We start from the raw sequence: 17,010 nt of genomic DNA on the forward strand, positions 1-17,010 counted from the left end.
GACTGGAGCCACCACAGAAGAGCCAATCTGGTCTGACGACTCAATGAGACGCTCAGATCTAGGGACTGAGGCAGTCGGTCCCACCTGGCCAGGATCTCCTTCTGGAGAGCCCGCGTGTGAAACTGAGCAAAGGGAATCGCCTCGAAGGCCGAAACCATCAACCCCAGGCCCCGCATACAGGTCCTGAGTGACGAGGACGGATTGTCCCTGAGGGACCTGATCTCGTCCCGTAAAGTCCAGAGCTTGTTCTCCGGCAAGAACACTTTTGCCTGAGCAGAGTCCAGAATCATTCCCAGATAGGGAAGACAAACCGATGGAGACAACGTCGATTTCTGAACGTTGATGGTCCATCCGAACTCCTGTAGCGTCTGCACCGTGGTGGACAGATCGCGCAGTAGGTCCTGGCTGACACTCGATCTCAGAAGGAGATCGTCCAGGTACCCCAAGACCGCAATGCCCCGTGCCCTTAACAGGCCTAGAACCGGCGCCAGCACTTTGGTAAAGACCCTTGGAGCCGAAGCGAGACCCGAAAGGTAACGCCACAAACTGATAGTGGTCCTCTGCGATAGCAAACTGAAGGTACCGCTGATGACCCTCGAAAATGGGGATGTGCAGGTACGCATCCTTCAGACTATCGAGGCCAGGAATTCCCCTGGACACAGGGAGCCCACCACCGAGCGGAGAGACTCCATACGGCACTTCCGAACACGCACGAAGCGGTTCCGAGCTTTCAGGTCCAGAATAGGACGTACTTTGCCCTCCTTCCTGGGCACAGTGAACAGATTTGAATAAAATCCCCGAAACCTGTCCCGATGAGGCACCGGGACAATCACCCCCTGAGCGAGAAGGTCCTGCACCGCTTGATGCAGGTCCTGCAGACGCCCAGGAGGCAAATGAAGATTTGAGGGGAAAAATCTGTACGCCGGCCGGGAAAGGAATTCGATCTTGTACCCTGATCGAATGATTTCCTGAACCCACCTGTCCGAAATCCAGAGCAGCCAAGGTTGTAGGAAACCGCGCAAACGTCCCCCCCACCCCTGAAACGGGCGAGGGCGCCCCTTCAGGCGGAGGCGGATTGACCCGCCGAGCCGGCATTGCCTGACTTCTGCTTGCCCGCCCAGGGCTCCTTCTGGCTACCCTGGCCCTTCAAGGGCTTGCCCTTGGATTGGTTCCGAAAGGCATGAAAGGACCCCTGAGTGGATCGAGGCGCAGAACCCCACTTGCCACAAAAGGACTTGTTCTTCGGGTTCTGGGGCAGCAAGGTGCTCTTGCCCCCTGTGACGCCTTTCACCAGGGTATCCAACGCCTCGCCAAAAAGGCGAGAACCAGCATAGGGAAAATCAGCAACTGTTTTCCGCGAGGACTGGTCAGCCAACCAGCTCTTCAGCCAGATCAGTCGCCGGTTAAGTACCGAGACATTAGACAGGCGTGCTACTAAAGGGGCCTCCTTTAAGGCCGCATCACACAAATACATGATTCCTTGGTGAATTTGATCCACCATATCCAGCCGGGCAGGCGGGAACAGCATCAGACACGAGATTGCTCCTAAGCACCTTAGTCCAATCAGCCACTGCCTGAGCCACCAAAACGGACGCGAAAATGGGTCTGAGCAACGAGCCCGCCACCGTATAGGAATGGCGGGCTAGAGACTCCAATCGCCGGTCCATGGGATCCTGAAAAACCAGGGTATCCTCAGAAGGAACCAAGGTAGCCTTGTTCAGCACGGCCACAGTGTGATCCACCTGTGGAGGCACACACCATCGCGATTCGGTAGCTGGAGCAAAGGGATAAAGCAATTTGAACCGACTAGGTACCAGGAATGGACGTTTTAAAGTGCGCCACATTTCATTAACAGTGTAATGAAACCCAGCGGGACAGGGAAAAACCTGCGCCGAATTGCGGGTCCTGTGTGTCCCAAATGAGGACACAATGCCCGGAGGATTGGGCTCATCCTCCAAATGTAGTGTTTCCTTAACAGAAACTATCAATTCATCCATTGGTCGCACGCTCCTCGGGCGACCCCGGGGAGGAAGTATCAACCCCCTCCACCGCCGCCTCCCCCTCAGACCCCAGCGGGTCTAAGGATGAGCAAGACCCTGAAAAGGGCACGCTCGCCGCAGCAGCCATATCACCATCTGAATCAGAAGAGAGAGAGACAATCTGGGCCTCTTCTTAGCAGCACGTTCAGCCATCAGCATTTCCATATTGGACACCAAGGTCGCCACTACAGCGGCCAAACCAGGTCCCAGAGGGGCCACAGGAGAACTGGGGTCCCCCACCAGAGCTGGGGGGAATTTGCTGTCCTGAGAATCCATTGCCCAAGATGAAACAACAGTGCAATACATTTTGTACTGCCCCTTTAAAACCGCTGCGGAGTGCGCAGCCCACCGCCACAGATACAGTGACAAAGACCCCCAAACAGGAGAAGAAAAAAACGGAGCCAGAAATGACAATACAGAAGGTAATGAGAGAGATAGCCTGCAGAGCCCACAGAGTGTTACCACCGATGTCGCTGCTTCAGAGGAAAAGGAAGTGCTGTCAGAGTAGGCTGAACCATAAGCTGCATGACTCAGGGAAAATGGCTGCCCCATAGGACTGAATGGAAGGCTCCGGCAAAATGGCCGCCGAACATGCGGTCGGAACGATCGTTCTGCCACGGCAAAATGGCGTCGGATGGCGCCAAAACAGCATGTAGTATTGCCCATAGTGAAGCCAAACATGCTTGCCCATACCTAAAATGGCGGACCGCGCGGTTTTACCCCGCTGCGGCCGCCACACACACAGTCTGCACCCCCACAAGCACCTAAGTGACACAGGGAAGGGGACCCCCAAAAACACACAGCACCGCATGTACAAGCGATCCCCGCATGGACCACATCAGGGAGTCACAAAGGCACAAACATGGGGAGACACAGCAATACAGGACTGCCACCCCAGACAGAGGCCCCACACAGAAGTACTTACCTGTACCAGATGGCGTGGGAAGCCTCTATGAACGGAAAGCCGCTGTCCTCATCTGACAGGGAATGCCGTTAGCCAGAGACATTACACTGCAGTATCGCAGATGTGTCCAGTGAGGTAGCTACCTCACGGCTGCATCCCTGCTGTGAGCAGGGATGGGTCGTTCATAATGCCAGGACGAACCATAGCTGAACGCTCGATGGCGGGCTGGGGGTCCATCTGACCCTCTGCCCTGGAGAACCAGGGCGGTCAGTCCGAATCCCAGCACCGCATGAATCCATCTTCTTCCAAGAGTCGACTAAAACTAAAACTGACAAAATAAACAGCTAGTAAAGTAAGAAAAAAACTGACATTTTCAAAAGAAAATCAAATAAAAAAAAGAAGATTAGATAGGCTGAGACTGCAGCCCCAGCACAGGGAAGCCAAACTACTCCTGACGCTAGGCAGAAAGAAACCGAGTTGGGAGTGGTCACTGCAGGGGGGTATTGACCTAGTGGGACAGCCCCCATGGGTGTGTATATGCAAATGCCTGTTCTTTTTGACTAAGTCTTATGCCTAGCTACTCCTGCGGAACGGAAGTCAATACCCAATAGTGATGACTTAGAGGAGGCGGCGACTGTCGGAGGACGTAAGAGAAACTTTATTTTTATATATGTGATTTCTACACAATGGGCACAATTTATATATTTATAGTTTATTCGTTTTTACCTATATCTGAGTACAAACGGATGGGCTATTGATCACATGACAGTTACATATTTTTGCGCAGCAATTTTATTTATTCATATTCACACTGTATGAGATAGTGAATTGTTTGCAGCAATTATATCGTTGATTGGTTGCTCGTAGGATTTATTGTTTAATTCAAAGTTGTGGGCATGTTCTGTAAATTAAATGATGCAAATCCTCAAACAATCCATGTTAATTCTAGGTTATGAAACATGAAAAATGCCAAGGTGGGTGAATACTTTTGCAAGGCACTGTATGCCTTGCAAGGCACTGTATGCCATGCTTTGGGTTGTCATGCTGAAAGATGAAGTTCCTCTTCATGTTCAGCTTTCTAGCAGAAGCCTGAAGGTTTTGTGCCAATATTGACTGGTTTTTAAAACTGTTCATAATTCCCTCTACCTTGAATAAGGCATGATGCTGCCACCACCATGCTTCATTTTGGGTATGGTGTTCTTTTAGTAATGTGCAGCGTTGTTTTGCGCCAAACATATCTTTTAGAATTATGGTCAAAAAAAAAAGTCCAACCTTGGTTTCATCAGACCATAACACATTTTCCCATTTCACATTTTGCTTTTGGGAAACTTCAGATGGGTTTTTGCAAAATTTAGCCGGGCTTGGATGTTTTTCTTCATAAGAAAAGTCTTCCGTCTTGCCACTCAACCCCATAGTCCAGACATATGAAGAATACTGGAGATTATTGTCTCATGTACCACACAGCCAATACTAGCCAGATATTCCTGCAGCTCCTTTAATGTTGCTGTAGGCCTCTTAGCAGCCTCCTTGACCAGTTTTCATTTTTTATCGATTTTGGAGGGACGTCCAGTTTTTGATAATGTCACTGTTGTGCCATATTTTCTGCACTTGATGATGACTGTCTTCACTGTGTTCCATGGTATATCTAATGCCTTGGAAATTATTTTGTACCATTCCCTCTGATGCTTTGGAAGCTCTCTGAGGACCAGGGCTTTTGGTGTAGGATGAGACTAAGAAAATGTCAGGAAAGACCTACTTGAACAGCTCAACTTTATGTGGGGTTAATCAAAGGCACTTTAAAAAGGTGGCAGGTGTGTACTGACTCCTATTCAGCATAAGTTTAAATGTAATTACTTAATTTTAAGCACAGCTACCTCCCCAGTTGTAAGAGGGTATGCACACTTATGCAACAACATTATTTTAGTTTAGTTTTACTTTCCCCCCTTAAAGATTTCAGTTTGTTTTTCAATTGAGTTGTGCAGTTTATAGGTCACATTAAAAAGGTGGAAAATGAGAGCGGCGGGATATAAAGTACAATGGGGTGCGGGTCTCGTTTTACACGGATTTCTCCGCTGAAGTGCAGAGGAGCAGGGCGAAATTCTTCGCGGTCAAACAGCGTCTGCAGAAACTACATGCCTCTTATGCCATGCTGTATCCTGCGAAGCTCCGTATTATTGCTGGGGGTCAACATCATTTCTTTGAGGATCCGTCGGAAGCTTCCTCGTGGATTGACCACAATGAGCATTCCCTTCGTCCTCGTCAGATGCCTCCGGAAGATGGTGTGGCCTGAGGATTCTTCTCAGGTGCCCTTTTGCGATGATGACCCGGTGAATGCTGTTTGGGGGGCTCTGCCCCCGGCCTGGAGATGGAAGTACCTGTGATTTTTTCCTCTCTCCTGCTACCCCCTGTTTTTGTTTTTTCCTTCCCCTGTTCTACCCCTGTTTTGCAGGTGCTAATATCCTGGAGACCGTTGGGACTCGAACTACTGTTTGCTAGCTTGGAGCTGTAAGGTTCTGTCCATTCCGCAGAAACTTGGGTTCCTGTAAGTACTTGTGACTTCTTTCCCCCTTTTTGGATGGTTTTCTTTGGTTTTTTTTTTCCTTCTCCCTCACCTCCCTTTTTTATTTTTCTGTGGGGGGTAATTTTTCTCATCCCCTTTTGGACAGTATATGACTTCCTCACCAGTGTGGATGAGACCTGTTGTCCTCTACACGGGAGGGGAGGCTGAGCTGGGGTGCTCCCCAGGGACTATGTCTGCGACACCGGTGTCCGAGGCCCTTGGCAGTTGGACTCTGTGTGGCTGGTTGGGGCGCCCTCGGCACGGTGCTCGGTTTTTTGCACTGTTTAGTTGGATGGTCCTGTTGACCTCCCTGAATTGGAGTCCGAATTGTACCTTTACTATGTGTTTACCTGGTGACAGCCAAGATCCCTATTTTGTACCCTGTCTTGTACGATGTCCGATGATCGGTGTCCCAGCCCCGCCAGGGCTTGTGCTGCTCTGTCGCCCACCATGACGGCTGTCCTGGTTATTTCCTGGAATGTTAGGGGGCTGAGGGACCCACTTAAGCGTTCCATGGTTTCCTCGACCCTGCGCAGGCATTTTCCAGCCATCTGTTCGTTACAGGAGACTCACCTGGATGCTGAGTCGCGATCCTGGTTGCATTATGCCTGGGCGGGCTGGGAATACCACTCCACGCACACCTCCTACTCTCGTGGGGTGAGTGTGTTAGTCCATCGGTCCCTTGACTTTCAGGAACATCATAGTCTAGTTGACAGGGAGGGACGGTTTGTATTTCTATACTGTAAATTGTATACCTTACACTGTATTCTGGCCTTTATTTATATTCCTCCCCCGTTCCATGGGGAGGTCCTTCGTCAGCTTGTATCCTATACTCTGAGCCACCCGGAGGTTCCGGTCTATGTACTGGGGGACTTTAATTGTGTATTGGACGCGCAGCTGGACCGACATTCTTCTGCACTGGGGAGTGGAGGCATGGGCCGATCGGCCTTGGCGAAATTCGCTGAGGAAGTGGGTTGGACGGACATCTGGCGACTCCGCAACCCGGGGACCAGGGTCTTCTCCTGCTTTTCCAAAACCCACACCTCTTTATCACGTATCGATTTGTGCCTCTGCTCCTCCTCTGCCATTAGATATGTTGACAAGGTTGAATATGCCCCCAGGGGTGTCTCGGATCATTCCCCTCTGGTGCTGTGTCTAGCTGTGCGCCCCTCCGCTACCCTGCAGAGGGCGCCGTGGAAACTTAATGCCTTCTGGTTGCACTTGTTCCCCTCACATGATAGGCTTAAAGAGGCTATGCGGGAGTTCTGGCAGGTACATGATGCTGCGGGTGGGCGGGGTGTACAGTGGGAAGCTTTTAAGGCCTATCTACGGGGTTTATTCATCAGGGAGGTACAGGCCATCAAGAGGAACACGGCGGCTCTGGGGGAGCAGGCTGAGGGTTTGGCGACTCAGCTGGAGGCCCGCTACATTGCGGACCCATCTGAGACTAACCGAGAGGGCTGGCTGGCTGCTCAGGAGGCTCTGGTTCGTATAAATTCCTCTGGGGCTGAACGTAGGAGGTTTTTTCAACGGCAGGCCTACTATGAGGAGGGGGAAACCACGGGCAGGTTGTTGGCCAGGATTGCCCACTCTCATCAAACGTCGCCTTCCATTGGGGCACTTATGGGTGATGGGGGCCGGGTTGTGAACACCCCGGATCGGATTATGGAGGTGTTGAGGGCATTTTACGCTACCCTATACCAGTCTAGACAGGGACACACTGCTGCTGAACTCTCGGAGTATGTAGATGCCATCTCCCTGCCCTGCCTGTCAGATCTGGAGAGAGCTGAACTGGAGGCTCCCCTTACCCTGAAGGAGCTTCAGACTGCGTCGGCTTCCTTCCCTAACTGTAAAGCTCCGGGGGAGGATGGGCTGCCAATGGAGGTATACAAGGAGTATGCGGAGGAGACGTTGCCACATCTTCTGGAGGCCTTTTTGGAGGCCAAGCGGAATATGAGGTTGCCACCTTCTATGTGTAGGGCTAATGTTATCCTCCTCTTGAAGCCGGGGAAGGACGGTCTGGACCCCGGGTCCTACCGTCCTATCTCGCTCCTGCAGAGTGACATTAAGATCCTGGCGAAGGCTCTTGCGCTGCGACTTAACCGGGTAGTTGCTTCTATTGTACATGCTGATCAATCGGGCTTTATGCCGCACAAGTCGACGTCCATTAACCTGCGCCGCTTATTCCTGAACATACAATCCCCGGCAGACAATGGGGGCAGTAGGGCATTGCTATCACTCGATGCGCAAAAGGCATTTGACAGTGTAGAGTGGGACTACTTGTGGGTGGTCATGTCCAAGTTTGGCTTTGGTGAGAACTTTATTTCATGGGTAAAACTGTTGTACCAGGCCCCGGTGGCCGCTATCCGGGAGGGTGGTAGGGTGTCCCATCCCTTCTCCCTGTTTAGGGGAACTAGGCAGGGGTGCCCCCTGTCCCCCTTAATCTTTGCCCTGGCGATAGAGCCTCTAGCTGCCCTGATTAGGTCCAATCAGAACATAGTGGGATTCCGATACGGCCCCTTGGAGGAAAAGATCATGCTATACGCGGATGATACCATGCTTCTGTTAGGCGATACCTCTGGTTCTCTGAAGGAGGCTATGGAGGTTATTACTACGTTTGGCTCGTTTTCGGGCCTGCTTATTAATTGGTCCAAATCCTCCTTGATGCTGCTCGATGATCCCGAGGGATCCCAGGAAGTGGGGGTAACGGGGATTCCTGTCTCCACTGAGTTTCGTTACTTGGGGGTGCAGGTGACCCCACAGCCCTTAGACTTTGCCCGTCTTAACCTATCTCCCCTCCTCGCCCGCTTTAGGGATAAGATAAAGGTCTGGTCGAGGTTGCGCATGTCACTGGTGGGCAGGGCCAACCTCATAAAAAGGATTCTCATGCCCCAGCTGCTCTACGCCCTTCACAACTCCCCGGTCGTGGTCCCCCTGAGACTGTTCCAGATTGTCAATACCATTTTTAGATCATTTCTGTGGCTGAGCAAGAGCCCCCGTATAAAGTTGGAGCACCTTCAGCGACCTAAGGAGCTTGGGGGTCTAGCAGTTCCAAATCCCTGGCTGTACTACTTAGCCTCCCAACTTCAGCATATTGCACGGGTCATGAGTGAGAAGGGAGAGGGGTCAATTGCAGGCCTTGTGGCCCACATTGTGGGCAGGGGAGATGTGGCGGCCCAATTGGAATCCTTGCGATTCGGGAAGTCTAGTAAGCGCTATCCGACCTATGTCCTTATGCAAAAGACCTGGAACAAGGCTCGTCAGCTGCAGCAGGTACTGGGATATACGGACTATAGCCCTATCTGGAAGAATGCCAGATACCCGGAGCTGGCTGGATTGCCGTACGGAGCTAAGTGGCTGGGACATGGCATCTCTCATATGACACATATATTCAGCGGTGGGGTGCTCAGATCTTTTGCTGCACTTCGGGAGGAATTTCGTCTCCCCAGGTCCATGCACTTTTATTATGTACAGTTGGCACATGCCGTTAAGGCCCAGGGGGGGGATGATCTTTGGACTCACTTTCCCGCCCCGATATTTCATTTTATGTCTACGGTTTCTGATTTTAGGGGGTTTATTTCCCATTGTTATTCTCTACTAATGAGCTCCTTCATGGATCGACACCCTCTTCGAGTGGTTCCCCGGTGGGAGGCGGATGTGGGGGTATTTGAGGATGAACAATGGGAGGAGGCTCTACAGGCTGTGCAGCTGAGCTCTCTGAATGTGGCTCAGAGATTGTCTCAACTATACGTTTTGTACAGGACTCATTACACACCAGCCCGGCTGTTCAGGATGGGGAGGAGAGATTCTCCCACCTGTGGTCGATGTATGCGGGACCACGGAGACTTAATGCATCTTCTATGGCGCTGCCCCAAACTTCATGTCTATTGGAAGGGAGTACTCTCGACGCTCTCGGGGGCCTTCGGGGTTACGATACCGGAGGACCCTAAGGTTTGTCTGTTGGGTGTTCTTGGGGGAGTTCAGGCCCCGGAGCTGGCCCTGCAGGCCATCGGGCGAGCTCTGTTTCAGGCAAGGAAATTGATACTGAGGCGATGGATTTCACCAAGGGCCCCACTGGTTAAGGAATGGGTTGCGGCTATGGGTGACACACTTAGACTAGAGAAGTATATATATCAACATAGGGGCAGCGTGGGTAAATTTGACCGCCTGTGGGCTCCGTGGCTGGCTGTGCCGGGGCTTGCCCCGGTGGAGTTGGTCCTGAACAATCTTTTGGCGGGGGTGAGGTGAGGCCCGGGGACCATTGTTACACGAAAGATCACTGTCTGCTCTGCTTGTGGTTGTTGTATCTGGTGGGGGTGCGGGGCAGTTGGGTCGGACTATTGTATGTTTTCCTGTCACGTATGGGGATCTATGTTGGTAAATATGTATGCTATTACTGCAAGCTTTTTCATGCACTTGAGTACTGTACGTATTCTGGACTCTGTATTTCTGTTCTTTTTTTTTGTGTGTTGATGTTTTGTTTGACATCTTTAATAAAGTTTTTGCCTGATTTAAAAAAAAAAAAAAAAAGGTGGAAAATGTCTGAAATGATTTAGCTTGGTCTCATTTTTTTACATCACATAAACCTGACATTTTAAGACCTCTTTCTTGCACACTGTAGCTTGAAAAAGCTCAGTAAAGCTTTTTTTTTTTTTTTTAACGGAGCTAAAATATAGCCCATTCATTGTAATGTGCCTATGCACACAGGCGCATAAACGAGCACCGTGCATTCTTCAGTAAAAACAAAATAGAAAAATCTGCATTCTTAGTCAGTAATTTATACCTCATGCGCGATTGCACACAAATGTATGCAAATGTTTATTTATATATTATGAACAAGAACACGAGAAAAAAAGTTCTCAAGCATCTGCGTGAAAAAAAAAAAAAAAAAAAACAAAACAACAGGGGTGTGTAGACATTTTATATCCACTGTAAATTACTTTTTAACATTGTATCAATGAAATATTTTAAAACATCCGCTATTATTACCTGAAACAGTTACTGTGGCTCCAGGATCAATAATGCCACTGTTTGGCCTCACACAGTAGCGCCTTGGAGCTGTAGTTTTCACCTTGAAGCATACTTTCTTTTCAGACGGATTACGGAGTTTGAGGCTTGTGGTGACAACATCTGTAAATGGACCTAAAAATGAAAGCAAAGAAAAAAAAATTAAAGAAAAGAAAAAAAAACAACAATAGCTTGAGAGTTTATATCAAAAATAATTTAAACTAAAAGATATATTAAAACAATGTTAAAGCAGTTATGTATTTGCAGTTCAACTAGTGTAAATATTTTAATTGGTCTTATCTGACTTCAGTACTCTGCTTAAAGGAGTTGTAAAGTCAGAAGGCTTTTTAAAATTAATGCATTCTATGCATTAAGATAAAAACCTTCTGGGTGCAGTAGCCTCCCCAGCCCCCCCTAATACTTACCGGAGGCCCTTCTCTCTCCAGCGATGTCCATGAGTCCCTCGGCCATCGAGGACTCTCTCTCCCGATTGGCTGAGACACAGCCATGGTGCCACTGGCTCCCATGGCTGTCAAAGACAGTTAGCCAACCAGGAGAAAGAGGGGGTGGGGCTGAACGGCAGCTCAGTGTCTGAATGGACACACTGAGCTGCAGCTGGGCTCGGGTGCCCCCACAGCAAGCTGCTTGCTGTGGGAGCACTGGATGGGAGGGAAGGGCGAGTAGTAGCAACGAAGGACCCGAGAAGAGGAGGATCCGGGCTGCAATGTGGAAAACCAACTGCACAGAGGAGGCAACTTTACAATCACTTTAACAGCAGCACTTAGACAGGTGGTGGGAGGGCTAGTCAACCAGATTCTGCTGCAATAAACTAGCGATCTGGGAGCACTGAGGACTTTCATGGTACCGCATAAACTCACGAGGAGATATTATAAAAATACAAACATTTATTATGTATACAGACATCCCTTGACGGGCAAAAAAAAAAAAAAAAATTATTGTATAAAACGGGGCTCGACATTTCCCGGGCGCCAGGTCGCATTGGCGACTAGAAACTGAGTCCAGGCGCCTAGGATTTCAGCTATCTGCTGTCAGGCCTCGGGACGCCGCTCTGTGATGCAGAGATTTGAAATTCCCACGGCTCCTATCCATAATTCTCTGTGTCCTGACAAGAGGCATTTTAATTGGTCAGCACCGTCACATGGACGGCGATGACCAATCAGAACCGGCTGCCTCTTCTCCACTTTCAGCACATCCATAGGACGCACTGCTCGACTGTCAGCCCTCCTCGTTGCGGTCACCCGGCACACATCCATCTGACATCAGGTAAGAGTGCTGGGTCCACGGCTGAGCGGTGTGTGAGCAGGGCAGGACTTGGGGCCACTTTGGGCTGTGGGCAGCTGCAGCCAGGGCCGCCCGGTACAAGGGGTGGGCGGATCAATTTATTGTAGAAAGGGGGGCGCAGAGCAGGTGAAGTGCTGACAGTGTGTTAACTATTTTCTGGGCAACAAGTGACTTCCGCCAGGCGCCGGTCGCGCTACAACACTGCAGAGCTGTAAGGAGGATGTGCGAGTGCACTCCTGCACTCGGCACAAGCCTAGGACCTGGCCTTCACTTCCCTGTCAGGCAGAGCCGCAGGGTAATCTCCGCCTGACAGACGCTTACGAGTCCCGGCAAGGCGCGACGTCACCGGGAGGAGGGATCGGAGAGGACCATAGAGAGCCGCCGGGAAGGAATCAGCCAGTCAGCGCATCCGAAAAGTAAGTACATTTGCATCTACAGTTGAATTGGCATACTCTGGGTGGTGGTGGTGGTGGGCAGAGGTTATATAATTACCAATGGTAATATGCAGCATGAGAGGGTTAATGTATTGCCACTGGTCACTAATGCATTAGTGACCAGTGTCAGAAAATTAACCCCTTTGTGCTGCATTAGTGGCATTAGTATCAGTGTTCATTAGTATCAGTGTTCATTTATGCTGCAGCATGTAGGGGTTTATAAACACTGCCACTAATGCAGCACAAAAGGGGTTAATTTTCCGACACTGGTCACTAATGCATTAGTGACCAGTGGCAATACATTAACTCCCTTCATGCTGCATTTTACAAAGCCCAGCCCTGTGTGTAAGGTGGGGAAATGGTGCACCAGGTCATGGCTCTGCACTGAATTTCATGTGTCAGCCGCTCCCTATCCCACTGCTCCAGTCTGCCTGTGCTTCACTGCATCCTCAGCCCCTGGGGGAGGTGGGAATGCAGACTGAGCCCATCCGGCCATGGCTAAGGGAAGGGAACCACCTACAATTAGTTGGGGGGCACAGTTTACCTCTTATTGGCCAGGTGTGGGAGCCCTCCCCCCATAGACGTGTGTGGGGGAGCAGAGCAGGCCATTTTCTGAGTGTATAGGAGGAAGGTGGAGGTGGGAGAGTGCCACACTTCTGGAGAATTCTTCTGTACACACCATAGAGCTGTACATATACACATCTGCCTGAGACTTTCACTCTCTCCCACCCTCCATCTCCCTCTCTCTCTCTCTCCCCCTCTCCTCTCTTCTCTCTCCCTCTCTCACCCCCCCCCCCTCCCCTTCTTTCCATTTCTTTCCCTTTTTATTTCTCTTTTTCTGGGCGCGGGGCAGCTTTTAAAAAAAAAAAAAAAAACTGGCTCCTAACTTTTTTAGCTGGCTCCAAGATTCAAAGAAAATTTGTCAACCCCTGGTATAACACTATAATCACAAATCCGTTTTTTTTTGTTTTTTTCTTTTTAATTTAAACCTTTTAAATCGCAAAAGGAAAACAAAGTTTGCTGTAACTGCTTATAAAGTATTAACTTGAGTTCTCCTTCAATTTTTTAGTGTATTTAAATCCGCTTGTACGTTAACACCCCTTCCCCCAGAATGACAATCCTATTGTCCAAATGTGCCCTTACACAGTGTGGGGCGATCGAATACAGTGTTACTGCCCAGATCACCAGGTGAAAACAGAGGAAATAAAGCCTAAAACAAATTCAGGCACAACATCTAATGACTGGTCAACTTCAATATAATGGAATATAAATGGGATTTTTGACTTATCGTAAAATCCATTTCTTTGATGTTCATTGACGGACACAACTTCTGATCTTCATATTCATTGGGTTATACTGCCCCCTACAGGAGTAGGACACTAGACAGAAAAATAATCTGGCGACGCCTATAGGTAGTCCAAGGGCGTATACTCCTCCTCCCTGCTATAGGTACTCAGTTTTGTTACAAGCAGTGTCAGAAGAATTACAACTCCACAGAGGGGTGGGTGCTGTGTCCGTCAATGAACATCAGAGAAATGGATTTTACAGTAAGTCAAGGTGGCCACCTTGCAAACTTGCGTCACTGATGCCTGGGGACGGAAGGCCCAGGGAGGCACTGAGCACCCGAGTAGAGTACGCCTTGACAGGGAAAGTAGGAACCTGACCCTTGATGGAATAGGCCTGAATCACGATCTATCTGATTCATCTGGAAATAGTCGCAGAGGAAGCGGACAACCCTTGCCGAGGCCCATCTGTGAGCCTACCTAAAAGGACGCAGTAGCTCCCAGGTATACCCAAATTGCTCGGACCACATCCACGGCATGCAAGGCAAGTTTCTTCTGAAGTTGCGGCCTGGGACACAGGGAAGGCAACACAATGTCTTCATTCAAATGAAAATCAGAAACAACATTGGGAGGAACAACGGACAGGGGCAAAGAACCACCTCATCTCTGTGAATCACCAAGTAAGGTAAACAGGATAACACCGCCAATTCCGACACCCTGTGCACAGAGGTAATAGCCACAAAAATGCAAAGGAATCTCCCAAAGATTCTCAAAAGGAGTCTTCTGGAGGAACGAAAGCACCATATGGAGGTCTCAAGGCGGCAACGGGGACCGCACTGGAGGAACCCCCCCCCCCCATTCAAGGAAGGTCAAAATCCAAGCCACCGAGAAAGAGTAAGGATGAACCCAAAGAGATTCACACCATGCAATGCATGTCTTCCACGTACAATGGTAGATCCTCCTAGAAGTAGATTTCCTAGCTTTTAACAGCGCTGGAATCACTGACTCAGATAAACCTGGCGTTCAACAGCCAAGCCGTCAAAGTCAGCGACTGTAAAGCAGGATGGACGACTGGTCCTTGGGACAGTAGATGCTCCCTGAGAGGAAGCTTCCAAGGAACGCTGGTGACCAGTCGCACCAGATCGGTGTAGACCAGACCGGAGCCACCAAGATGACCGGAATCCCTTCTGCCTCAATCCTGCGTAGAAGTCTTGGCAGATGCTTGAGAGGAAGGAAGGTGTAAAATCAGACGATACTGACCCCACAGGGCCACCAGTGCGTCTGTGGCCCCGTGGGGTCAGTATCCAGATGACACCTCTAGATGAAGGGACCACTCCCCTTGGTCCAACGCCTGCCGACTAAGGTAATACACCTGCCAGTTTTCCACCCCGTGAATGTGTACGGCGGAGAGGGCTGGTACGAACCGTTCTGCCCATATTAGAATGCAGGCTACCTCCCAAGCCACCAGGACACTTGGTGATTGACATACGCCACGGCAGTAGCATCGTCCGATTGAATGCGCACTGGACATCCCTGAAGACGATCCGTCCAATGGCCCAGACAAAGTCTGATTGCTTGGAGTTTAAGACATTAATCGGTAAGTCTGGACTCTTCCAGCATCCAGATCCCCCGAGCAGAACTTCTGCACTTCGAGGCGCTCTGCTTGTTTTTTCAATACTTTGTTAAAGCACCTTTGGCACCAATTACAGTCTCAAGTCCCTGAGTATGATGATACAAACAGGTACACCTATTTTTGGGCAGTTTCTACCATTCTTTGCAGGACCTCTCAAGGTCCATCAGGTTGGATGGGAAGCGTTAGTGCACATCCATTTTCAGATCTCTCCAGGAGTTGTTCAGATCATCTATGTAAATCGGGTTCAAGTCCAGGGTCTGGCTGGGCCACTCAAGGACATTCACACCGAGTGTTCCCGTAGCCACTCCTTTTGTTATCTTGGCTATGTGCTTAGGGTCGTTGTCCTGTTGGAAGATGAACCTTCACCCCAGTCTGAGGTCCAGAGCACTCTGGAACAGGTTTTCATTAAGGATGTCTCTGTACATTGCTGCATCCATTTTTCCCTCAACCATGACTCTCCTATTTCCTGCCGTTAAAAAAACATCCCACAGCATGATGCTGCCACCACACTTCACTGTAGGGATGATATTGGCCAGATGAGTGGTGCATGATTTCCTCCAGACAAGATGCTTGCCATTCAGGTCAAAGAGTTCAAACTTTGTTTCATCAAACTAAAGAATTTTATCGTGGTCCGAGAGGCCTTCAGGTGCCTATTGGCAAACTCCAGGTGGGCTGTCATGTGCATTTTACTGACGGGTGGCTTCCGTCTGGCCACTCTACCATACAGGCCTGATTGAAGGAGAGCAGCAGAGATGGTTGTTCGCCTTGAAGGCTCTCCTCTCTCCACAGAGAAAGACTGGAGTTCTGTCAGAGTGACCATGGGTCACCTCCCTGACTAAGTCCCTTCTCCCCCAATCGCTAAGTTTGGCGGGGGGGGGGGCTGCTCTAGGACAAGTCTTGGTGGTTCCAAACTTCTTCCATTTACAGATGATGACCACTGTGCTCATTGGGACCTCCAATGCTGCAGACATTTTTCTGTACCCTTCCCCAGATCTGTGCCTGGATACAATCCTGTCTCTGAGGTATACAGACAAAATCATTGGACTTAGTGGCTTGGTTTGTACTCGGACATGCACTGTTAACAGTAGGACCTTATATAGACAGGTGTGTGCCTTAACCTTTCAAAAAAATGTTCAATCCACTGAATTTACCCCAGGTGGAATCCAATCAAGTTGTAGAAATATATCAAGGATGATCGGTGGGAACAGGATGCACCTGAGCTTAATTTTGAGTGTCATGGCAAAAGCTATAAAAAAAAAAAAAAAACGTATGCACGTGATTTTTACGTTTATTGTTTATAAATGGCAAAGAAGATTTTAAACTTCTTTCACGTGGTCTTTATGGGGTATAGTTTGTAAAATTTTGAGGAAAATAAAGAATTGAATCCATTTTGGAATAAGGCTGTAACAAACAAAAATGTTTAAAAAGTGAAGCACTGTGAGTACTTTCCGGATGCACTGTAAAGTTAATGCTGAATGAACAGGCCCAAAGGGAGAATTTAATTTGGAAAAAAAATAAAATAATTCTGATCCACAGATACACAAGTAGATGGCTCCTAAATAAATAGGGGTAGATAATGAAGATGTATATTCCTTTGTAAAACTGGATCTATAATTAAATTGAAAACAAATTAATAGCACAAAACATCAGCATTATATAGTAGTCACAAGAACCTCTTTGAATGGCATGAATTTAAAAAAAAAAAAAAAATCCTTATACCAAGATTCCTCATGTGACCCAAACCCAATGCAGCCTAGATTACACTTTCTCTGGTGACCAGAAGCATTACAGGTATTTCATTTGAATTGGCAGTAAGGCTCCGTTTACACTTATGAGACTCCAAAATCG

General features: G+C 49.1%; 1 protein-coding gene across 1 annotated transcript in view; it reads right to left on the reverse strand.

Moving 5' to 3' along the window:
- The window catches only part of VAPA (VAMP associated protein A), a 132,644-nt gene that overhangs the window by 86,231 nt on the left and 29,403 nt on the right, over positions 1–17,010 (reverse strand). Inside the window, exon 2 of the mRNA XM_082257360.1 lies at positions 10,493–10,645. Within this exon, the coding sequence (XP_082113486.1) occupies positions 10,493–10,645 (153 nt within the window). The remainder of the gene's footprint in view (positions 1–10,492; positions 10,646–17,010) is intronic.

This window comes from Pelophylax lessonae (assembly GCF_965119305.1).
Source record: "Pelophylax lessonae genome assembly, chromosome: 5".
In the NCBI taxonomy this organism is placed as follows: Eukaryota; Metazoa; Chordata; class Amphibia; order Anura; family Ranidae; genus Pelophylax; species Pelophylax lessonae.